This window comes from Rousettus aegyptiacus, unplaced genomic scaffold, assembly GCF_014176215.1.
Source record: "Rousettus aegyptiacus isolate mRouAeg1 unplaced genomic scaffold, mRouAeg1.p scaffold_m13_p_16, whole genome shotgun sequence".
Classification (NCBI taxonomy): domain Eukaryota; kingdom Metazoa; phylum Chordata; class Mammalia; order Chiroptera; family Pteropodidae; genus Rousettus; species Rousettus aegyptiacus.
Genome location: NW_023416291.1, coordinates 37,874,886 through 37,900,092, shown reverse-complemented (window position 1 = coordinate 37,900,092; position 25,207 = coordinate 37,874,886). Strand labels below are relative to the sequence as shown.

The 25,207-nt window shown below is 44.6% G+C and overlaps 1 protein-coding gene across 20 annotated transcripts in view; it reads right to left on the bottom strand.

Moving 5' to 3' along the window:
- Window positions 1-25,207, bottom strand: part of CACNA1A (calcium voltage-gated channel subunit alpha1 A) — a 279,186-nt gene that overhangs the window by 146,794 nt on the left and 107,185 nt on the right. For 18 of the 20 annotated variants that reach the window (XM_016162054.2, XM_016162052.2, XM_016162063.2 and 15 more), the window contains 2 exons: window positions 18,448-18,553; window positions 16,280-16,419 (listed from right to left, as the gene is read on the bottom strand). In XM_016162054.2, the coding sequence (XP_016017540.1) occupies window positions 16,280-16,419; window positions 18,448-18,553 (246 nt within the window). The remainder of the gene's footprint in view (window positions 1-16,279; window positions 16,420-18,447; window positions 18,554-25,207) is intronic. The other 2 variants (XM_016162070.2, XM_016162069.2) reach the window with 1 other exon arrangement.

Genomic DNA, 25,207 nt, shown 5'->3' with positions numbered 1-25,207 from the left:
CTCCAGAGGCAGATCAGCAATTAACCGGGAAACAGTGGTGGGTGGGTTCACACAGATGCCACGAGATGCCCATAAACAGGGGACCTAACCTGGCCATGCGATGGACACTGGGCAGGGAGGTCAGGAGGGCTTTCTGGAGACGGAGACACTTAGTTCTGTAAACATGTACTTCGAGTTCTGTGAGTGGCCGCCTGGCACCTCAGTCCCCCACTAAGACCCTGGACCTCGCCAAGAAGCTGGCACAAGAGGAGAGTCACTTTTCTTTTTTTCTTTCGTTACCCCAAAGATATTCTCCTAAATTAACTTCTAGATGTTCTAATGTTGTTCGTGCAATTATTATGAAGCTATAGTGTCTCCCTTTTGGTTAAAAACTTTTTAGGAGCAGAAACGCATACAGCAGTCCCCCTTGTCTATGAGGGATATGGCCCGAGACCCCTGTATGCCAAAACCTCAGAGAGTCCCCAACTCTACGTGTACTACGGTTTTTCCTACACATACATACCTATGGTAAATAATTTATAAATTAGGTACAGTGAGATATAACAAGAATAACCAATACAGTAAAATGATTAAAACGATACATTGCAATAAAAATATGTGAACGTGGCCTCTTATTAAGTTGAGAACTCTCACCTTTTTCACCCAAAGGAAGCCCTTTATGGCTTCTCTTTGGCATATCCAAATTGCCAGCATCACTCCTCTTTTGCTTTGGGGGCCATTATTAAGTAAAATAAGTGTTACTGAACACAAGCACTCGGGTACCATGACAGTTGATCTGATCACCAAGACAGCTACTAAGTGAGTAACGGGAGAGGACCGTCCACAGCTCAGACACGCTGGACAGGGGGACGACTCACATCCCATGCAGGAATGAAGCGGGGCAGTGGGAGACTTCACTGAGCTGCTCAGAATGGCATGCAATTTAAAACTTATTAATTGTGTATTTCTGGAATTTTCCATTTAATATTTCTGAGGTAGACCATGGACAGCTCAAACCTTGGAAAGTGAAGCCACGGATAAGGGGAAACTCCCGTGCTCAGGAATGCATATTCTGTGCATTTAGTGAAGTCACATCCAACTGGCATTTATTAACAATGAATTCAATTACATAACCTTGGGGCAAAAGGAGAGAAATGCAATTAATTTAAATGGCATTCGTAGTTTTCCTGTTATTCTAGCCAATGAATCTGTGACTTTACGTAAATGTGAGAGAGACAACATCAAACTGATATCCTTCCATTGATCTTAGTTCCCATGTAACTCTCCAAGTGCTATCATCTCAGCGTGTGGCTTATGATTTTAGTGTTTAAAAGATGTCAATTCCATATCTAACATGTCTTCCAAAGCAAAAAAACCCACTTATTCTCAGCAGGGGGTGGGGAGAGGCTCTTTTTTAGTTGGTCAGTGCCCATGTGACCCTGGATGTTAAATACATTCAATACCATGTCTGAGAAAGAGCCAGACACAGAGAAGAGAGCATATTCCAAACATAGGCAACAGCAGGTGTGAAGGTCCTGGGGTGAGTGGGCACGTACTGCTGATAGAGGATGCTGGGATCTTTTTTATTATTTTTTCCCTCTAATATGCAACAGTGGACAGAATGAAGCCTAGCTCTGCAGTGGAGCGGGCCTATGTCCAAATACTGGCTCCAGGACTGTGTGACTTTGGAAGAGAAACTTCTCTCTGAGTGTAGTTTTCCTCATCTGTGACAATATTCATAGCTCTGTGGAGAGGCTTGAAAGTGATGAGGTATGGAAAGGGCCCGGCACACAGCAGGTGCTCAATTAATGCCAATCTCCTGTCTTTGAGGTTGACCTCCCCCACTGGCCTGGCTTCTCATGAACCTGGCATTGCAAGAGGGAAGAGAGGTGGAAGTAGCTAAAAACAGAGGCAGAAACAAAGAGAAAAGAGTTGGGATGAGAAGAAGGGTAGGGACTAGGTCTTCACACAGATGACCATCAGCCTGGCCTCTGTCCCCATGCCTCCCCTGCACCCAAGCCGATAAAATTGGAACAGGGTTTCTACCTAGTGCTTATCAGAAGCAGGTGATATTTTAAAAAACAAAACAAAACAAAACAAAATCAAAAGCCCTACAGAGAGTCAGGACACATGGCTGTGAACTACACTGGGTCAATGTGGTTGGCAAGAAATCTGTTCTTTCGCTTCAACCGCCTGTGAGGGCTCAGAGCTCAGATGTCAAGTTGAGATTTGATAAAAGATGAAGGCATCTGAAGAGGCTGTGTCATCTTCCCCACTTTTATTTCCCAGGTGGCTGCATGATGGGCCCTGGGCTCTCAGCGGAACCTCTGCTGGCATTTTCTGTCCCTTTCGCTGTGTGAGGGACATGGTAATAACACTTCACCATTTCTGCTTCTTCCTAAGAGTCAGGAAGGGGAAGACGTGGCGCCACTGGCTAACAGAGGTCAGGGCAGAAAGCCTCAGGGGGTAGGAATCAGGGCCCCCATGGCCCCAGTGAATAACTTCTTGGATACACACCTACACACTCTTTGCAATGGGATGTGTTGCTTCTTCCACTAAGAGATGGGGTCTCTTGCCCCACCCCTTGAATATGGACTGACCTCACTGCTTGCTTTGGCCAACAAGGGCCAAAGTGAGAGTGTGCTGTTCCTGACACTAGCTCTCTAGAGGCCTGTGCACTTCTTTCTCCTAGAAGCCTGCTTCTGCCATGTGAGGAAGCCCACGCTGGCCTGCTGGAGGATGAGACATCATGTGGAGCAGAGCACAATGGCCCCAGCCAACCAACACCCGGACAGGAGAGCAACCCAGTTGTTCCACCCAGCTGAGCCTCGCCTACACTGTCAACCTGCAAACCATGAGCTAAATAAGTGCTTCTCACTTCAAGTCACTGGGTTTAGGGTTTTTATTTTTGTTATGCAGCACCGTTATGATAATATGTAACTGGTACAAAGGGGCACATGGAAGAGAGTTATAAAGTGAATTGAGACAAAGTTTTAAAATAAAATGTTCTGACTTTAAATTTACCCTCTAACCATATATAAAATCAAAAGTTAGAACAGTTTCTAGAATGGGTAGAAAAGTTATATACTGGGGAGGAAGAGGGGGGTAGGTACACAGGGTAAAAGGAGTCAAATATGTGGTGACAGAAAGAAATCTAACTATGGGAGGTGAATACATAATGCAAATATATATATATTCCTTACTGTTAAAATGTACCTCTGAAATGTATTGGATTTCATTAACCAATGCCACCATAAAAAAATAAATAAATATATTTATTTTTTAAAAAATGAAAGAAAAGTTACATACTTTCTCAGGCTCTCCTGGAGCTGGAGGTAGCCATGTGACATATTTCTGGCCATGAAATGTAGAAGCTTGATGGATGGTTTTTGGGAAAGGTTTTGCTTTGCCTGATACAAAACTTGGTAGAGCTAGATGGAGTCATCTCATCCCTGCTTTTTTCTGTCTTGATTGTGGACATGATGCTAGGAGCCCCAGCAACTATTTTGCAACCATGAGGTAAAGGCCAAAAGAATAAGAGATGCCAGCCAATGCCAGCCAGTGCCCACTCCAGACTTCTTGTAAGATGAGAAAGATTAGCTCCTGTTTGTTTACGCCACCACGAGTTGTCTCTCGCCACCTTAGGCACTCCTAATACATCCTTCAAACATTTCCCCATTCCCAGGCCACACAAGACTCTAGAACAGGACTTCAGAAACCACATTTCTCCTCTTTTTCAGGTATGAACACACAGGTTGCTGTGCCATACTCAATGGAGGGGTTACCCTGTTGATGAAATTCTCATTTCACATGGGGAGGAGCCCAATTTGCTCATTTCTGCCTTTCTGGAACAAATTCTACTCACCGTCACCAGCCACAGACAATAAAAAATGTTGCTAACTCATCCCTAATCCTGGGTCCTAGAATTCATCTGGATCCTGTTTGGCTTTTCTGTTTCAAATTTCCATATGCCTTTGATTTTCTCTGACCTCTGCTGTTCTCTGCAAAGAAATCCCATGACCCAACAGGCCAGGAAGGAGAGAGTTCTTTGTTTCCAGAATATCAGCGGAGCCCAAACTGCCCAAAGGTCCAGGGTCTGGCTTTCAACTGCTCCTCATTTATTCTTTCCCTACTGAGCAGCCGTTATCACTTCCCATTTGGGGCAAATAGGATGAGCTTTATTTCCTTCTCATGGCTGATGCCTAGAGATGAACTAATTCTCAAAATGCTTCACTGGGAACCTAAGCAGTTGAGCAACAATTCATGCTGGATGGAAGTACGTGTAGCCTGAAAGGCCAACGCTGTGCGTGCTGGGCCTGTGACCCCTATCGCTCACTACAAACATCTATGACATTCTGGCCACGGAAGCATGATTGGCCTGAATGCAGGGCAACAAGCTGGGAGAGCCAGAGAGCTCATGCTCCGGAAGGATCCCCTGCCCCAGCTCCCTCACACCTAAAGGGGGCTAATTCTGAGGGATGTGTTCTGCTTGGCTCCCAAAGTTCTACAGAGAGATGAGCCAAGTGCTGGTTGCCTACAGCACTAACTCATTTGCTAACGCAACATTTACCAGCTGTCTTCCCTTCCCTATCTTAGTCCTCTATTCCCCAATCTACGTTTCCTGGGGTCTCCAAACTACTGGCCTTCAAATCTTTGTCTCAGGGTCAGTTTGGATTCTGGATTGCAAAAACTAGAACCTGACTGGCTGTTTTAGGCATAAAGGGGATTTTTAGAAAGCTCAGTTAATCAACAGGAGGCCAGAGGAGGGGGCTTGGAAAATGGGCAAGGGCAATGCGGCCAGACCGACTGTCACTGCAGCAGGCTGCCGCGAAGGAATCCGGAACCATCCCTTCGTCTTTGAATCACTTACTCTGTTTTCACATTCCTGAGTGGGGAAGCATGTGACTGTTTGAATTTCAACCACGTGCCTTAACTGCCAAGGGGTGGAGGGAGGGAGAACCCCCTCCCCCATGCAACCTTCAATCTGTGAGTGAACTGGGGTCCCATGATCCAGCAGTGACATAAAAAGGCAGGCGTCTCCCCAAACTGAGTCCCTAACTACGAAGAGACAATGTTCTCTATACTTAACTAACTGGTCTATGGAACTGGGCCTGAAGAAGTAGTAATAATTATTATCATCATTATAATTATAGTTATTAGTCTTGTAATAGCTAATATCACGGAGCATTCATTCGGTGCCAATTTCTAAGAGCTTTACAGGTATTACCTCATTGAATCCTACCTTTTGACTAGGTAGAATTATTATTCCCATTGCACAGATGAGGAAACGGAGGCCCAAAGAACCACCACATCCCTCCCTCTTTCTTCAAACTAGGCATCGGTAAATACCACCCATGAACCTAACCCACTATATGTCATTATTAACTCATTAATCTTTAAAACACCTCTACAAGGGAGGGAGTATTATTCCTGGTTTCCAGATTAGGAAAAAAGATTCAGGGAGGTACAGTCACTTGCCCAAGGTCATACAGCTTGGAAACAGTGGAGATGGGTTTTGGGTCTGTTCGAACTCCAAAACCCACAATCCTAAACTCCATGTGTGTACCCCGGCTGCCCTCTCATCTAGAGCTGCCCACACAAGGAGCAGCCAGGTTCCAGAGCAGTGTTGCAACTTGAAGGCTCTACATGAGTACCTATTAAAGTAGGGTTCATATCTGAAACCATAATACATCAGCCATGTCACTCCCAAGAAGAGATCACCCAGAGTCATACTTCGACTTCTGCTTTCCTGGTGGGTCATATCCCACCTCTATGAGACAGAGTTCCTCAACTGAATTTCTTGCCCATACTGAGCAAAACCATCCCAAGTGTACTCTCCATATTCCATGAGGATCTGTCCAGATGTTTTAGTATGATGTAACCAGAAATTTATTTATGGAGAGATACATAATAATGTATGATGCCTATTTTCATCATGTTTCTAAATATGCCCATCACCTCTCACTCTTCTGAAAAAGCTCTCTGTAAAGGAGAAGACAAAGATCCAGGAAATCAAGCTATTCCCCAGATGGGACCACCTAACCCATCACATCTCTGGTACAGATGGTAGAAACTGCCATGTGTCTCCTCCTTCCTTTCTTTGCCAAACTTTCCAAACAGGAGGGTCAAGCTTACTGCTTTCTTTTCATCTGTCAGACCTCTGCCACCAAGGATTCAGGCACCCCCAACATCCCCATGTACAACCTCCTTTTCGTCTTAATTACAAAGACCCCAAACCCCAGGGGGTTTCTTCTCTCTTCGGCAGCCGTCAACAGAGCTGACTGCACTTGCCTTTCTTCCTAACTACCTGTCCACCACATCTCCCATTTCCTTCCCTCCTCCTCTTCCTTCCTCTGGTCCCCAAGCGCAGGTGCTTCTCTAATTCTGAGTTCTCGTCTGTCCCAGCATCATGCCCACAGGGCTCAGTCACTTCCCAGCTTTAATCAACCTCTCTGAAACCTGGACAGGCCAGTCAAGCATCACTGTTCGTACATCCGCCCACTAAACATTTCCTCTTTGACATCATGCAAGAACCTCGACAGGATTGAAACAAGTTCTCACTAGAACACCCTGTGCCCCTGCAAGGGCACCACCATATACCAGTCAATGGTCGATTGTCATGTCCTGGAATGTTCTTTTTTTCTGATGAAACGGCCCTTAAATCCATCTTTTCCTTCTTATTTCCATTATCATCCCAAATCATCTTGATTCTATGACTTACTCTATCACAGTCAGGAATTCTCTCCCTTTTCCCCCTTCCCTCCCCACCTCCACTCTTCTTTTGACTATATTTTATTGAGACCCTACTATGTACTAAGAAATATCCTATCTAATCTTCACCTCAGCCTAGAGAGGTAAATATTAATATGAGCCTCATTTAACAGATGAGTAAAATAAGAACTAGGGACACTAACACATTTGCCCAAAAGTCACACATTATCCAAGTGGTAGAGTCAGGATTTGAACCCATATCCAAAGTAATGTCATATCCTACCTGGGAAAGTTACGTTCTAGTTCTGAAGTCAGTACTCAAGGGGAAAACTGAAGAAACTCAAAAATGCCCTTGAAAAACCCTTAAATCACCCACAAAGTACAGTATACATAGTTTTATGTATTTAAAACTTGTACAGTAACAAGTGTGTATAATGTGTACAGTAAAATGTGACATAAAAGATGAGTATAGTCAATAATATGTAGGGGGAAGACTGCTGGGAACTTCTGGAAAAGGTTTTTCCTTATAAATAAAAAGAGAAAAGCCTCCAATGAACGTTTTCTCTTTCCACCATTACTTTCCTGATTTTGGATGAGGCTGTGAGAGGAGGGGACGTGGCAGCTATTTTGCAGCCTCGAGGTGACAAAGCGTGAAGTCAAAATTCAACACACTGAAGAAGTTGGAGTGGAAGATGGAAGGACATAATCCTGGTCCACTGATTTGTCAATTTCTAAGTCGGAAGACACAAACCTCCACCTGATGCTAAAGCCCCTTCTCACTGTCTTGTCTTTTATGTGCTGAGGGAAGATTTCTTAACTGACCTAAATACACTGGGTTCTATGAAGAACACATATCATCATGCATGTTCCTTGGAAAAAGGTCACTAAACTGAATGGCAGGTAGAAATGACCTCACAACTTAATTATTTCCTTTTTCCACTTTCTTTTTGTACGCCATTACATATCAATGATTTTATTTATGTACGTACTTCATATCAATGATTTTACATAAGTCAGGTTGGCATTAGATGCAATTCTGCTACATACTTCACAGTTTTGGCTTTGAAAAACATCCTATGCATCTAAACTCTTTGGTCTAGTTGGCAAAAACCTCCCAGTCTGACCCTCCTATCCACTCAATCATGTAATTATTCTATTTAACATATTTCGAAAACCAACATGAAGCAAGGAAAACAGCACGAGCCACATTTTAGTGCCCAGAGTGGGACTTAGAGAGTCTCAGTTTTCCTTCCTGCCCCTGTCCCTGAGGCCAGAGTTTTGTGTCATGAAATTCTGTGGGTGGCCTTCGAATGTGCCTGTGGAAATAAAACAACCCATGACCTGTGCCTCTTCAGTACCAAAAACACCCTAAAATGAAAAAATAAACACCCCAACCAAACCAACCAAACAAAAAAGCCTTGACTCCTAAAATCAAAGCTTCTTAGGAATGAAGGGACTCCTGGGAGTACAGGATTTGATACTCTTTAGCCTATGATGTCTCCAAAAGAGATTTAAAAATAGGTGCATTACACACTTAGAAAATATACTCCAGCTGCCTGGTTCAGTGTGCAACCTGCACAACCATACACAGCCATACACAGCAGGCCCGAGATACATTCCTGCTCAGACACTCCTTCCACACAAACCTGTACATTTCTGTGCCACCTTATTAATACCAAAGTAGCTAACAAAGTGACTCCTAAGGAGCTGTAGTCCTTTTAGAGCTACAACACTTAAGACACACCATAATTCCTGGGGTGGGACCACGATCATGGCCAGCCATATTGTAGATACAGTACATGCAATGGTCAAGCCAACACTTCTACTGCGCCATCTCGTCTAGACCAGCTGACTGATACGGGCCCTCAGGCAGAGACCTCTCTGCCTCGAGAAGCAGTTTATTTTACAGTAAAACTGCCCTCAGTGTTGGCAGGTCCTAGGTACCACTGATTTATTCAGTCAAAAACATTTATTAAGCGCCTGCTGTTTGCCAAGCACTATTCTAGTTACTGGAGAATACAACCATGAGCAGAAGAGACCAAATTCCTGCTCCCACGGAGCTGACCGAGGGGAGCAAAGTCTTGAAGATGAGGGAACAGACTTAGCAGAAAGGCAAACCAGGCAGAGGGAACAGCAAGTGCAAAGGCCCTGAGGTGAAAACTTGCCTGAAGTGTTCACGGTATGGTGAGGAGTCCGGGGCAGCTGGAGCAGAATGAGTGAGGAAAAAGGTAGGAGGTGATGGGGGTGGAAAGAGATGAGGGCAGGTCATTCAGGTCTTTGTGACTCACAGGGAGGACTCTGGCTTCTGCACGAAGTGAGATGGGAACCATGGGAGGGATATGAGTTGAAAAGTGATCTGATCTCATTTACGTTAAAAGGATCCTTCTGGCTGCTTGTGTTGATAACAGGCTGTTGGGGAGGAAGGAGGAATCAGAGAGACCTGGACAGAGGCTGCTTCAGCAACCCAGCTGAGCGATAATGATGGCTCAGCTGCGGGTGGTGGCAGTGGAGATGGGAGATACGGTGAGATCCTGTATGTATATTAAAGAAAGAACCTATAGAATTTGCAGAAAGATTGGCTGTGGGCTGTGTCTGAGAGGGAGGAGGTGTCAGGATTTTTGGCCAGAGCCTATGGCAGAATGGAGCTGCCATCCAAATGTATGAGAAGACAGAAAGAGAAAATATTAGGAAGATACTCAGGAGTTCAGTTTTGGACATTTTGAATGTAAGATGCCTGTGAATTCCTCCCTACGTGGGGACTCAGAGAGAGCTCCAGGTTGGAGATGTTAAGTTTGGGAGACGTCAGCATAGAAGGTATTTAAACCTTTGAGACTGGATGAGATCACCAAGGGGCTTGTTATAGCCAGAGAGGTCAAGAATGGAGGGGCTTTCACCTTCGTAGGATCACCCCACCTTCCAAGTCTCACCATTAGCACTGTACTATACAACACGACTGAAAGCAGTGGCTTTTCACCTCTGGGTCAGGTCCAGGTCCTCCCTGGAGAGCTCTGCCACAACACAGCATCTCCAGGTCCTATAGCTCCTCCCTGCACAAAGCAAAGCACAGCGTCTCTCGCTTGGCAGCCTCTGCCTTGGCCCCAGGCCCCCACTTACTTCCCGTTCTGCTGAGAGTTCCTCTGCCCTCCAGGCAGCCACCTCCCTGCCCTGGCAAGAAGAGAGAAGTCATTAGCCCTGCAAAATGTAGAGGCAGTGGCCAGATGCCCCTCTGGAGGCAGGCTGGAGTTTGTCATAGCAATTCAAGAGGACAAGACCTCAATCAGCCCCCAAACCTGTGGAGAGTTGGATGGTAAGGTCTTGTCCAGCCACACAGGGAAAATGGCCAAAAAGCTCAGTACAAGAAAAAAAAATTCACCTGGCCATCTGGCCTTCACACAGTCCCTCCCCACTCCAGTGCGGGGAGCGAAGGGAGAAAGGACTCCTTTATACAATGAAGTGTGCTGTGTGCTGTCCAGGGTGCTGAAACATCTAACCCGCTAGGCTTTCAATTACTGCTCCTTGACTTAGTTTGGAGCCTCTGAGAGCAGATCCATGAAGACAAGGACCTTTGGGAGGTGATCCATGGAATTACAAGGGATAAACTAGAAATTGGTAAAGGGTGCAGGAATGAATGGGTTTCACTGTGAGCAACCGGGATTCAATCCTGCAGAGAACTCTTTGAGAAATTGCAAAACACACCTCTAAGTTTCCCATTGAGTGATCGCGAAGCCCAAGGTATTTATACACTGACTCCTTCGCTCATTAGTTAGGAGCTGCTCCTGGGGGTGTTAAGCATCTGCCACGTTGTCTGAACAAGGTCCTGCCATGCTGGAGAAGACCCTCCAACAGTGATTCACAAAGATGAGAGTGTTAGAGGTGCAAAGAGGTTAGCTTGTGTGGGAACTGCCCATCGCAACTGCTGGTAACTCAGAGATGAGCTGGAAGAATATTGAGTGGGGTATTGCAGCATTGACCATACACCCCCAAAGGAATTTGTTTTGATTTTCCCTCCAGTTTACCAACTCCCACTTATGAAGCATGCAGAGAGTCCAGGGGCTCAGTTCACAGTATCTGCCAGATATATGGCCTTCTAATCCCTACCACAGCCATAGGAGGTAGATGCAATCGTGACTCTATTTTTCCAGGTGAGAAAAACGAGGTTCAGAGAGATTAACTCATACTGGTAGAACACTCTCTCATTCTGAAGCCCAGGTCTTAACCGCTAGGCTCTGTCAACCTCTTGTTTCTGAAAAGCTCTTTTGCCCACTTTTTCCTGCTACAGTGGAGCCCGAGATTGGAGAGAAAAGAAAGAATTCCCCCCTAACTTCCCTGGAAAACCTGATTTTAAGAAAACTGCATAGAACTGTCTAGAACTCAAGAAAATGAATTCTGAATTCAGTCCTGCCTGAGTTCAAATCTTGGATCTACTATTTGTGAGGTGGGTGACCTTGAGTGAGTTATTCAACCTCTTTTTAACCTCACTTTCTTCATCTGTGAAATGGGAATGATAATGGTACTTAACTCAGAGGGTTGTAAGAACTAACCAAGCATGTATACATATATGGTATATCATGTTATAAATGCCCTGTAAGTTCTAGTTTGACAATGTTACCACAGTTATTATTAAGAGGCATTATGTTCAAAGGATACTGAACTGAATATAGCTCTTCGTCTGAACCTAACCCAGGCCCGGGGTTATCCTAGTTTTAGGACAGTGTTCTAATAGAGTAATTAAGATCCAAATCCACCCTTTACTAGTTTTGGGACCCCTTGCAGGCAGCTTGACCTCTTTGAGCCTCAGACTTCTCTCTAAAAAAGGTTCATGAAACCGATAATGCACATAAAATTGTTAATATAGTGCTGGCACATAGTAAGTGCTCAATAAATGACGAGAGTAACAACCACGGCAGCCAACATCATTATCACCACTGTCACTGCTGTTACAAGTGGAGAAACCAGCTCCTGCTGCTAGGAAGTGGGGTGGTTCCTGATGGAACATGGTTCAGCGAATGCCATGACAACCAAATGCTCAGAACAATAAAAAGATCAGAGTTCTCTCGATGATAAAACACTCTTAGTGATAAAAAGCATTTGTGCCACAGTGTGGAACCCTTCTGGAATCAAGGGTCCCTGATCCACCAGGGGAGAAATTAATACAGAGAGACATTAAAATAAAATGCAGCTGGTATTTATAGGAGCTGTTAGCTGGTCTTGTGAGACAGAATGCTGGTTGTGCTTTGTTGTTATTCTGTTTAGAATGCTGTTTATGTTTGCAGGCAACTCAGAACAGCTGCACAGCAGGCGAAAGAAGGGGGAGAAGGATGAGGAGTGATTACATGAGTTTGACCAATTAATCAACCCGGAAGAAAGCCTGAGAGGTGTGTGGCTCTGGTCAAGGCATTTGGACCCCTCTGGACCTCAGTTCAACTATATAAGAAAAAAGGGGTTACTGGGATTACTCTCTGAGGCTCCCTTCCTATTTCTCTGGAAAGGGGTCACAGGCTGGGTACTTGAGGGGCAGGAGGAAGGAAGAGAAAGCAAGTTCTGATGCCATAACCTGAAGGGTAGCATTTATCATCTATTCCATTCCCACTGCCCCCCAAACTAGGGGTCATCGGTCCCCTGCCTTAGCTGATGTCAGGGTATCTGTCATAGACCCCTGGAATGTTTCACTATCTCTATCAGTGCAATGGTCCCTACCTTCTTAAAAAGCTCGGTGAACTTCTAAGAACATTCTGTTATCAAAAGTGTTACCATTTTCCAGCTTAGCAACCATATATTTAACCAAGTAGGTGAGCCTGTGGATACAAAAACAACTGTCTTAGCTCCTACCCTGGCCATGTTTAGTCTCTTTTCTTAACTTGCACAGTTACACTATTTGACTTCTTAGATGTTTTTATATATTTAAGCATTAGAATAAAAGCTCTGATATCTCAGAAATATAGCCAAACTTCTCAAATCTTCCTCTTACACATTTTCAGTTTGATGATCAGTCTTTCAAATATAATGAAAGTATGATTTAAAGGGGCTTGATAAAATTACAAAGTTAAAATTTCCCTGAGGCCCTGAGCTACGCAGAACAAACAAAAAAATCTACCGGTAAGATCTGTTCTGCCAAACTTCACACAAGGCAGCAGCAAAAACCTTGGCCATCCATGAAAAATGAATGGTGTTTTAATGCTGTGGTCTACTTAGAAATATGAGTAGACAAAGAGTTAATCAGAAAGTGCTCACTAAAGTCACCTTTGTCTCAATGTCAATTAATATACTCAAGTCCCCTCTCTGCCTGGAACATGAAAGTAAGAGTTTACTGCATTTCCCCAACATTGACATTGAGCAGAAGTCTAAGTTTGCAGTTTTTTGTCTCCTCTTCCTATTCCCAACTTATAACCCAACAGGAGACTAAACAGTCTGTTGGAATTTAAAGTAATAATATTGAAGGAGATAGACTAACCAGATGATAAGGAAGGATGGGAGATTACTGGAGAAGTGAGAAAAGTTAGAGAAAAGAATGCAGGAGAAAGAAGGAAGAAAAGGAGACAGAAATAAGAAAGGAATAGAAACCTACAATAGTGACTCCTATTGTTACAGGTCCAGGATTTTCTGAGAGTCTAATGAAAACTACATACCAGAAAAATATATATACACACACAAATTTTGTATGCCATTTTAGAGAATTTATGGGTGCAACTATGAGCTTCTGTCCTTAGGATCTAGCTGCTCCAGGTTAAGAATTTCTCCTTGAGAGGCTCATCAGACATCAGGAAACTAGAAAAAAAGACCACCTCGTGATAACCAAGGAGCAGATACAAACATGTAAGTGGCCAACTGACCCATCGAGTAGGCACCTTTCAACCTACTGATCACTTAGTGAGACTAAATGTGTGCTCAAAGGTATCTGAGCTTCTATAGGTGTTTCAAGAACCATGTTATAAAACACCAGGGGTTTTTAAGGCTCCTTACTGCCAGCAAGGTCAAGCCAGCCCCCAGGGAACATAACTTGGCACAACCACTTTGCAGAGCAATTTGGCAATATTTAGTGAAGCTGAGGATGTGTATGGTACACGACTCAGCAACTCCATCCTGGGTATATACCCTAGAGAAATCTACTCTAAGGAACCAGGGGACAGCTTGGTTCAAAATAGCCCAAAACCGAAAGATAACCTCAGTGGATAAATACCTGGTAGAATATTTATACCACAGAATACTATGTAGCAGTGAAAATGGGTGAACGAAATTGACTCCTGTCAATCAGATTAATCTCATGTTGAGTGCAAGAGGCAGGGTGTAGAAAAAAACACTTAGAAACTTAAAGCATGAAAACAGTACCATTTATATGTGTGTAGACATATAATACATATAAAATAAAACTAAATGCATAAATGGAAATAATAAGCAAAACTCAGGGAAGTACTTCTAGATGGGAAAGAGAAAGGAATGGGGCCAGAAAAGGGAACACAGGGACTTACTGTATTAGAAAGGTTCGTTGTGATGGCAGGTTGCTCCGTCACCTCCCCGCCTTCACCTCCTCTACTCTTTCCTTCACTCGCTGTGCTCCAGCCACTCTGGCCTCCACTGTTCATCAAACGCAGTCCAGCCGCAGGGCCTTTGCACTTGCTGTTCCCTCTGCCTGGCTCTCTCCGCCTTCAGCTACCCTCGTGGCTCATTCACTCATTTCCTTTCAAGGTTTCATTCATATATCACCTTTCCAATGAAGTCCCTGGCTTCTAGCCCTCCTGCCCCTTCCCTGATTTATTTCTCTGTGGCCCTCAACACCATCTAACACACTAGATACTTCATTCACTCATTCATTCATTCATTCAGTCAGTCATTCAGTCAGTCTTTCTTCACCACTAGAATATTAGTTCCACAAGAGGAGAGAGTTTTGTCTGTTTTATTCAATGCTGTGTCCCACAGCCTGGTGCACAGTAGGTATACACTAAATATTCATCGAATAAATATTTACACACATAGGTATTTGGTATATTGTCCTCTACTTCTTTTTGACTGTCTGATTATTTTTATTGTACATTTTTAACAACAACAAAGTCAGCCATTGGGCTATTTCACAGATGAATTTCCTAGCAAGCTAAGAGAAAGGCACCCACCATGATGACAAGTCTCTAGAACCTGCCAAGGTCCTGAGCCACAGGACTATGGGCACAGCAACAGAGGTCCCTCAGGGAACACCCAGCCTGCGAGAGCTGGCCCAGAGTCCTCGCAACAGACCTCTCACATCTGACTGCCTCTGCTGAAATGGCCTCTTATGACATAGCTCCTCCTGTGAGAAGCACTGAACGACATATGTGTTCAAACCCTGACTTGTGTGATCCTAGCCAACATAGCATGGGTCCTAAGACCCACGATATCTGCCAAGAGAGACAAGATCTGAAGCAGCAACAGAGTCTAGAGGAGAACTACAAGGAAGGCCTCCCACAAAGAGGGGCCTTGCAAGAGAAGAGCTAGACTTAGCTCAAGGGAGAAGAGTAGGTGGACAGAGGAACCAGAAATCAACACAAAATGGTAATGATCATACTGGGATCTGATAAAGGATTTTGCGATCTGTGGCAGATATTGGCTGGCCATCCGCCAAATCTATTTTCCTTCCTATCTGTGTAGTCTCACATTCCCCAACTTCCCCTGCAGTCATGTGTGGACATGTGACTAACTTCTAGCCAAGGCATATGACTGGAATATGTGCCAGGTCCCAGCCAGGCTCACACAACCTCCCAAGTATCACCTTCCATGCCCGTTTCTCTTCCATGGTTTGATGCAGACAAGCACAAAGTTCTTGGAAGCTATGGGTCAGTAATGAAGAACCACAATGTAGCGAGGGCCTGAGACCCTCAATCACTGTTGGAGGAGAGAAGCCTGACAACAAGGAAGAGCCATTTTGGACTTTTAATGTATGATAAATTTCTGTTCTGTTTAAGTCATTACCTAGTTTTTGGATTTTTTGTTATACTAGCTAGTGTTACCTTATGCTGGGTTCTTGATGGAAAGTGTATACACATCTACCTTTCAACTAAGGTTCATTGTATATAGATTTGAAAACTCCTCATAGGCAGTGACTGCACCTTATCTAGGGTGGTCTTCTCCACAGTCCTACCACAATCCCTTGTACCCAGAAGTCCTCAACAAACATTTACTAACTTAAAATAAGAGCAAGACATCCTTTAGCAAAACAAAAGATCCATGCATGCACAATAGTTAAAAGCAACTTCTGGAATCACACAATCTTAGCTTTAAATCTCAGTTCCATCACTTACTAGCTGGGTGATCTGAGGCAAGTTCCTCTCTGTGGTTACATGGGAATATTAATATTTCCTAATTCATTGGGTTATTGTGAAGATTAAATGAAAGGACGCACATAAAGCACTTTGGAAGCAGTCAACCCTAATAAGCTATTATTCTAATTGTAACAGAAAGTATCCGCTGTAACATGCAGCTGAGATTTGGAGGTGGGTGGAAGATGGCAGAAGAACGTGGGGGCTCAGGCTTCCCGAGCCCAGCCTGGACCACACCAAGCATCACACGTCCACAGTCCTCATAATTCAAGATAATTCTAAGTAACACAGCACACTCCACTTACCCTGTTAGCACCACGACGAAGTCCATCACATTCCAACCATTCCTCAAGTAAGAGCCTTTGTGGAAGGCAAACCCAAGGGCGATGATTTTAATGCCAGCCTCGAAACAAAAAATTCCAATGAAGTACGGTTCTGTGTCATCCTAGAAGGGACAAAGAGGGTAAGGTCATGATCTTTGGCATGATCAGAGCACCAGGCCACCTGGAAATCTGTGCCCACCTCCCTTGCCTCTCCCAACCCTTCAGCACTCACTGAATCCTTCCCAGAGTTCTCTTAACTGAAGGTTTTTGCAAGAGAAACAGATGCGTGGAGAAGACGCCCCCTATTCTTTCCTTTTGGCCAACTTAACATATCTCTCGGCCAAGTAAAACTGTTTGACTGTTTGGACCCCATGCTTTCCAATACAACAGCCACTGGTCACGTGTGGCTGTTAAAATTAAATAAGTTTAAATAAATATGAATAAAATAAAACAAAAGGTTCAGTTCTGCAGCACACTAGCCACCTTTCCAGTGGCTTCCATATTGGACAGTGCAGACAGAGAAAAATATCACTGCTGCAGGAAATTCTATCAGAAAGCGCTGGTTTAGCCTGTTTACTTGTCACTCGAGGCCTTTGAGGTTGGACCCTACGCATCGACCTCATCCCCAAACCTGATACTTGTGATGGTTCTCAGCTGGAATGCACCAGCACAGTCGTTCAGGTTGCTAAAATAGTAGAGTAATACTTCTGTGCTGGCTGGCAAATAGCCTGCGCCTCCGCCCCCAGCCCCTTGCTGGCCCTCTCGCTGGTTCTGGCTTGCAGCTGACAGTCTAGAGTATCTGAAATTAAGCTATAAGCTCCACTCCATCAGAGCCCCTACAAGGAAGTTTTCCCATCTGGTATGACGTTTCTCAAACGTCAATCACTTGCATTCTGCAACTTCATTTGCTTCATGTATCAGCTTGCCATGACACTATTTGCTTACTTTTTTTCAGCTGACTCTTTTCACTTAGCTTCACTGCATGCAAAAACAAACAAACAAACAAACAAAAAGTCTTGAAATCATAGTTTTGCTAGGCTAGGTCTATTTTTTAGAATATACACATTATAGTGTATAACTACTAAAATTTAGAAATCTTGAGACCATCAATACTGCATGGATTAGGAACAAGTGGATTCCTACCTCCCCTTCTCTCTACCCTGCAGCTATTACAGCTCTTTCAAAAAAGGTGACAAGGAGAGAAGTGTCCTCCATTGCACTGTCAGAATGTCAGGGAGGGGGACCCGAGAGCTGGAGGATAACTGGGGCAATCAAGAAGGATCTTAACGCTAGTTTTCAGCTCTGCAGAGTTTTACCAAATGAGCACCTTAGAACAAGGACTTTGTCCTCCAGAGCTGACATCCATGTATAGGAAACATGGGGACAGAGAAACAAGCTAAATGACATCATAAGCAAGCCGCCAGGCAAAAAGAATGTGGGACACTCCTTATAGATGGCAAAAGGAAATGTATTGCTCAAGATTAGAAGTCTTAAGCAACATATCAAAATCTAGACCATGTTTGGATCTTGGTCCAAACAAGCAATTGTAAAATGTCATTTCCGAGACGATCATGGAAATGTGGTTACTGGCGGGATCTCGGATGATCCCAAAGAACCACTGTTAATTGTGTTGGGTGTGAACACATCATTGTGGTAACTTAAGAAAATGCCTGTATTTTTAGCAGTGCAGACTTAGGTACACGGCCATGAATTGACATGTTGTCTGGGATTTGCCTTAAAAAACTTTGGCCAAGAAAGAAAAATCAAGGAAGTAAAAAGGAACAGAAAAGACAAATGAGGGAAAACCTTGACAGCTGTTGAACTGGATGGTGGATTCCCTGTACTGTCCCCTGTATTTTAGTGTATGGTTCAAATATTTCACAAGAATTTTGGTTTGAATGAACAATGTGAACATTCTCACCTATTCCTCCCCCCAGGTGATACCAGGTCTGATGTGGGGTAATTGGGGGGGCAATGAGGGCATCTCTCTCCCAGATTATTTGTGTTTGTGAAATTAAGGCTTCCTGAGCCAGGGGCCCACCATCCACCTCTTGGCTCCAACACCGAGAGCCCCCCTGCCCTCTGCCCCCACTGCCACATCCGTTTGCCACGAGAGTGAAGGAGAAACCCCCAAGAGAGACATTACTCACCAATCGTTCAGACATGGGGGTCTTGTCATCATCAGGCAGGTGCTGCTCCAGGGCAAGGACGATGCAGTTTGCTATGATGGTGGCTAAAATCATATATTCAAAGGGAGTACAGCGAATTAAGGAAAATCTTTCCAGCTTCTTTAGGTTCACAGCAACACTGAGTGGAAGGCACAGAGATTTCCCATGTGTCCTGTCCTGCCCCCCACATTCACAGCCTCCCCCACTATCAACATCCCCCGCCCCAGACGGATGCATTTGTTACAATCTATGATCCTACATCAACACATCATGATAACTCAAAGTCCATAGTTTACGTTAGAGTTCCCTCCCGGTGTTATGTGGTCCATGGGTTTGAGCAAATTATAGTGACACGTATTCACCATCACAGTCTCATACGGAGTAACTTCACTGCCCTAAAATCCTGGCAGATGACTTTTTGAAGAAAATGGGGACATTCTTCCTCTATCTCACCTCCAACATTTATTAGGCAAATATGAATTCAGCACCTACTGTGTGCCAGGAGACACTGCTGAGAATAAAACAGACAAAAATCTCTGCCCTTGGGGAGAAGTGAGTGAGTGAGATAACCACCTTATATAGGATGTTAGAAGATGGTGAATGCTATGGAGAGAAAAAGCAGGAAAGGAGGTCAGGGTTGCAGTTTAAAAATACAGTGGTCAGAACTGGCACCAAAAGCAGGAGCAGTGAGAAAAAAAAAGAAAGAAAAGAAAACAAACAAACAAACAAAAACAAACAAAAAATTGGACTTTGTCAAAATTTAAAATTTCTGTGCGTCAAAGGGCATTATCAAGAAAGTGAAAAGACAACCCACAGAATGGGAGAAAATATTTGCAAATTATATGTCTGATAAGGGTCTAGTATCCAGAATATATAAAGAACGCTTACAACTCAACAACAAAAAGACAAATAACCAATTTAAAAAAATAGGCAAAGGGCTTGAATAGACAGTTCTTCAAAGAACATATTCAAATAGCTAACAAGCACATGAAAAGATGTTCAATGTTATTAGCCATTACAGAAATGCAAATCAAAACCAGATGAGATACAACTTCACACCCACAGAATGACTAGAATTAAAAAGCAGAAAACAGTAGGTGTTGACAAGGATGAGAGAAATTGGAACTGCTGTGCACTGACTGTGGGTGTACAATGGTGTAGTGTAGCCACTGAGGAAAATAGTTTGATGGTCCCTGAAAAATTAAACATAGAATTACCATATGATCCAGCAATTCCAATCCTAGGTATATGAACAAAATAAATGGGCATGTTCACAGCAGCACTATTCACAATTTCCAAAGGTAGAAACAAGACAAATGTCCATCAAGGAAAAATCGTTAAACAAAATGTGGTATATCCATAAAATGGAATATTATTTGACCATAAAAAATGAAGTACTAATACACGCTATAGTGTGGTCGACCCTCGAAAACATTATGCTAAGTGAAAGAAGCCCGACACAGATGATCTCATATTGTGTGAATTCCACCGATGTGAAATGTCCAGAACAGGCACATCCATAGCAACAGAAAGCAGACTGGTGGTTGCCAGGGGCTGGGGGAGGGGGAATTGGGGAGTGAGCATTTCGTGTTTTATAACTAGACAGAGGTGACAGCTGCACAACACTGTGCGTGTACTAGATGCCACTGCATTAACTACTTTAAAATGGCTAATACTGTCATGTGAATTTCACCTCAGTAAACAAATAATATGGTGGCCGGGGCAGGTTTCTGAGTAGCTGACTTTTCAAGAACGGAAAGAGGGCAGGCGCAGTCCATGCGGCTGTTCCCAGATACAGTATTCCATCTCCTTCCACACAGGCTCCTCCCCGCACCCTGGGAACTCTCCTCCGTGTTGATGAGGTCATCAGAAGGTCCCCTGGAGGGTCTGCACTTGGGAAGGGTCTGTCCTGCTCAATTCATATTAGAGCCTAATCTGCTGATCAGTTGGTGCATGGCAATGTCCCCTGTCCCCCTGTTAGACCTGTAGAAGCACACCCAGGTCCAACAGCCTTGATAAATGGAGACGGCAAACTCCGAGAAGGAGGTTTAGGTGTGAAGAAAGGGAAGTGAGAGGGAGAAAGCAATAGGGTGCTCTTACTCTGCGGCATGGTTTTCCAACCTCGGCACTACCGACATCTGGGGCCGGATCATTCTCTGGGGTGGGGGCTGTCTCGTGCACTGTAGGGTGTTGAGCGGCATCTCTGGCCTCCAATGAATTCCAGTAGCACCCCCTCCTCTCCGATTATGACAACCAAAACTTACGGCAACCAAAGGACATTACCAAGTGTCCCCTGTGCAATCCACTGTCGTGCAGAAGGATCAAATAGAGTGTCATGGTGAACTTGGCCATGTCAAGCCACTGTCTTCCTCCCAGCTTTCTCCCTTGGCAATTTAACTGGCTTCAGTCTCCTCTTTGGCCCTAAGGCTAAGTTTAGCATTTTGGAAGCTCCACAAAACCAAGGGATCTTACGGGCTGGAGGAGGAGTTGGAGCATATACCCACTTTCCAGGTGAGCAAACAGAGTCTGAAACAGAAAAGCTGGGAGTAAAAGTCTACATAAGCCAGGAAAGCCAGGCCTTCTTTGTCACTAGCTCCAGCCTTTGCCTCCAGCTGAAAGCAGCTGAGTTGCACTCCATGCACACTCTGAAAAGCAAATCTGAGACTCAGGGCAATTTGGGGAGCCAACAAAAGACAGCCCTGCCGCCGATCGTCTCTGATTGGCTTCCTGCCTCCGAGCTGACAGTCATTAGAACACAGAGAACAAAGCTGGGCTCTGTTGCACAAATACTCTATTCTGCCTCACCCTGCAGCCCAGAAAATAAGAGACAATATTTGTACACAGAGAAGCAACGCCAAGCCCTTCCCTGGCCTCCCCTTGCCGAGGCTTCTGAAGTCATGATTTGAATCTGATGATTTCGCTTCCTCTCCCTGCCACTAGCTCTCTGCTCACTTCTGCATGAAGCTACCTTTTCATTCCTCTGGCCCCCTGTACCCCTGACCTCAAACAGCTGGGACGTGACTTCCTTTACATGAGATTCAAGCTGAGGTTCCAGGAAGCATCATGGAAATCTGTGTATGACACTGGAGTGCATCACTTTTATGGGCTGCATTTCCAGGGTTTCAGGTGCCCAGGGTTTCAGGTGCCCAGTGTCTCCAGACCCAGAGCTCCCTGGGTATAGTGATGAAACCTTAGTCAGCACACCAGCAAACAGAACAAGGCTACCTCCTCCTCCCTCATTTCTGCTTCTTAGTTCTTGTCAGACACAGCCACAATGGCTATCAAATATCATCTCTCCATGCACCCACAGACCCTGGCAATGTCCACAGACGTGCCCCCAAAGGGAACCTGTAACAATGACCTCAAATTCTTGGCAACCAGTTTGTAGTCCAAGGACCAGCAGCATTGGCAACACCCAGTGAAATTCAGGGTCTCAGACCCCAAGCCGACCCTCTGAGTCAGAAGCTGCATTTTAGCAAGAGCTTCAGGCAAGCTGTGAGCACAATGAAGTTTGGCAAGTGCTGCCTTAGATCTATTTCAGGGGCAGGAGGAGCCCAGGTAATTGTGGCTTTGAGTCATCCCAAGAGAAGTGGGGGCTCCTCTTTCTCTCCCAAGCTTTCTCCTCCATGTTCTGACCCCAGAAGGAGAATTCAGCGGTCCTGGTCTTCTGCCACCACTCAGACAAAGGGGCTGATAAGAAACCCAAGACCTTGATGAAACAAGAGCAATGTTGGAATAAGACAGATAGGCAGAAAAGAAGATTATGACTTAATGCAAGTGGGAGTATTCTTAGCCTTCCCATGACTCCCATTTCACTCAAAAGCCAGGTCCTCCCAGCGGCCAGCAAGGCCCTGCAGGACCCGCTCCCATCACCTCCCTCCCCTCGTCTTCTCCAGTCTCCCCCTTGCTCTTGTAGCTGCAGCCACACTAGCCTCCCTCCAAGCCCTCCAAACACACCAGGCATGCCCTGCCCCAGGGCCTTCTCACCTGCTATTCTTGCTCCTGGGACGTGCTTTCCCCAGAGACCCACGTGGTTCCCTGCCTCACTTTCTTTAGGTTTTTACTCAAAGTCTGCAACCTCAGCAAGGCCTTCAACCACCTTTCCCTGCTTTTCCCTTGGTCTTTGTCCTCAGACAAATATCTGCTATATATTCCTTCTTCATCTCATTCACTGTTTGTCATCCCTCCTAGACTGTAAGCTCTGTGCAAGCAAGGATTTTTGTCTAGTTTATTCACTGCTTTGTCCTCAGCACCTTAGAAAGCATGTTATATCTAGCAGGTGCTCAATAAACACCTGTGCAAGGAAGAAAGGGTGGGTGGGTCCTGTTTTCTGCACCTCTCCCCCGACTCCATCTCATGCCAAGTCTCTGTGGGCACATTAAGGACACAATCAGCTCCTTGAAACGAACAATGATGTGGCTGGTGCACAAAGATGGGGTACTGAGTTTCTGGCATGGGAAGAGATGTTTCACCCCAGGCAGAAGTCAAAGGCGGTCCAGGCAGAGGGAGTCAGGCTTTCTCAGCCCAACCCCAAGTTGTGCTTGATCCTCCCGATTTAGAAAGCCTGGGTTCTAACTCACAGCTGCGGTGAGCAATGCCTCTGCTAGATGAGCTGAGCCTTCCTGCTCCCAGATTGGTTGGGAAGAAAGCACCTGTGTCAGCGGGATCCAGAATAATCAGCCAGCCGAAGAGGCCAAGGGGAGGAAGGGTGGAGGAGAACAGATGAAAGGAGAGAAGTATCCCTGATGGGAGGAAAAGCTGACTCCTAAAAGGCAGGGTAACAAACAGCCCTGCAGGCAAGTGCAGATGCACAAAGCTCCCCCCACAAGTAAATTGGTCAGGACCCACAGAAGCCCTGGAGAGGGGGCCGTGTATGACACTGGAAACGACCAAGTGATTCTTCCCAGGGAGGAGGGTTGCATCTGCTAACAGAAGCTGCTCCTGGGATCCAGAACATCAAGGAAAATCAATTCGCAAAGTGAGCATGGCTGATGGTTCCAACCCCTTAGCAGGACCTTGCAGAATATCCAAGTAATTTATCCTTTTTGTGGTGTTCCCATCCCCATCTCATTTCCAACCCCTGTGGTCGGTGTGAAAATCAAATTAGGTTTGTTAACTCATCAAGGTCTTGTCTCTACTATGGGGCTGTCTGGTGGGTGTTTTCTGAGGAACCAGATACTTTATTGAGTCAACCAAATAGTTGAGCTCGTGAGAAGCCAAATGAACCTTCCTCTCATGTTAATTCTATGCTCATCACAATTACCAGGAAGAGTGGGGGATACCAGGACTCAGATGTATGGGTGTAGGATGTGTTCCTTGCTCTGCTAAACGAACGCCACAATTTAACTCAGCAATATGATCAACGATTATGGGGCCATTAACAGGCATAACAACCATAATTACAGCTGCCATTTGTTGAGTACTTCATTGGGCAGACACCTTGCCAAGCACTTTACACTCATTGTTTCAGTTAATTCCCAGCAAAAAATTTGCAAGGTGAGTTCTGTTGCAAGCAAGGCTCAGAGAAGTTAAATAAATTGCTCAAGGTCATAAGGAGGTACTGGAAGAGCTAGGGCTCACCCCAAGATCCTTTTAAGCTATTGATCCCCACAGGCCACTCAGCAGCCTTGCCCTTATTAAAAAGATGGATGGTTTTATCCTTATTTAAAAATTAGAGTTGGGGTACACCTGGGCCTTAACCATGTGGATGAGACTACACTTCGCCTGAGTCTCAACAAACTGCCACAATTTAACATAGTAACGATCAACCATCACATGCTAGTCCACGCCCTCATAAGTACATCTCATGTGGGTCCTATTAATAATCCAAAAGGCCTGCAGTTCTCAAATCCAGGATTCAAACTCTTCAACACACAGTACCAACCAAAAATCAAGCCTAGAAAAGAGCTCTCCAACCAACCAGCCCATCTGCTTGAGTCCAACACACTAACAAAGGCAACTCTGGTGCTTCCATGGACGTGTTCAGCACCATGGTCAGCAACAAGAGGACCACAGTTAATTTCCTATCCACATCCTAGGCAAGACTGGGGCCGGGCAAGCAAACCCAGCGCCAAGTATTAACACTCTCTGAGACATTTGTAAAGACCTACATTTCACATACAGGATGGAAGCAGAAACAAAACAAAACAAAACAAAACGAAACAAAAAAGCATTCATTTTGTCAGCAGGAAAATCGAAGAGAAAATTAAAAACCTGACACAAATAGGTTTAATGTATCATGTCGTTTGTTTTTTTAACATTATCCGAGGATTTTCTGAAAAGATAAGTCTACCCAGGGTAGCTAGATAATACTTCTGCACAGGAAACTGGAAATACCTACATGAGAAATCATAGAGCAGAGTAGTTGAAAGGGTTTGGGGGTCAAACATGGTTTGGACTTTAGGCAAAAGTTTTCTTTCCTGAGCTTCAACTTCCCCATAAAATGTGAAAAGTAGAACATATCTTACAAGGCTGTGTGAGAATGGAATGAGTGAATAAACACAATACACTTAAAACAGGGCCCAGCATATAGTACATACTCGATAAATGTGTTTTGTTATTATTTACTCTAATTCCTGTGATGATGGGAAAATTCAGTAAGATGGGATTCATCTCATTATGATCATGCAATCAATCCTATTTTTATTACAATTGCTGTTATTAATATTATTAACTTTCCTGTTTCTTTTCTTTTGCCATATAAGTCTCAGTCTCTTTCTTTCACTGGAGAGTATCAACACAC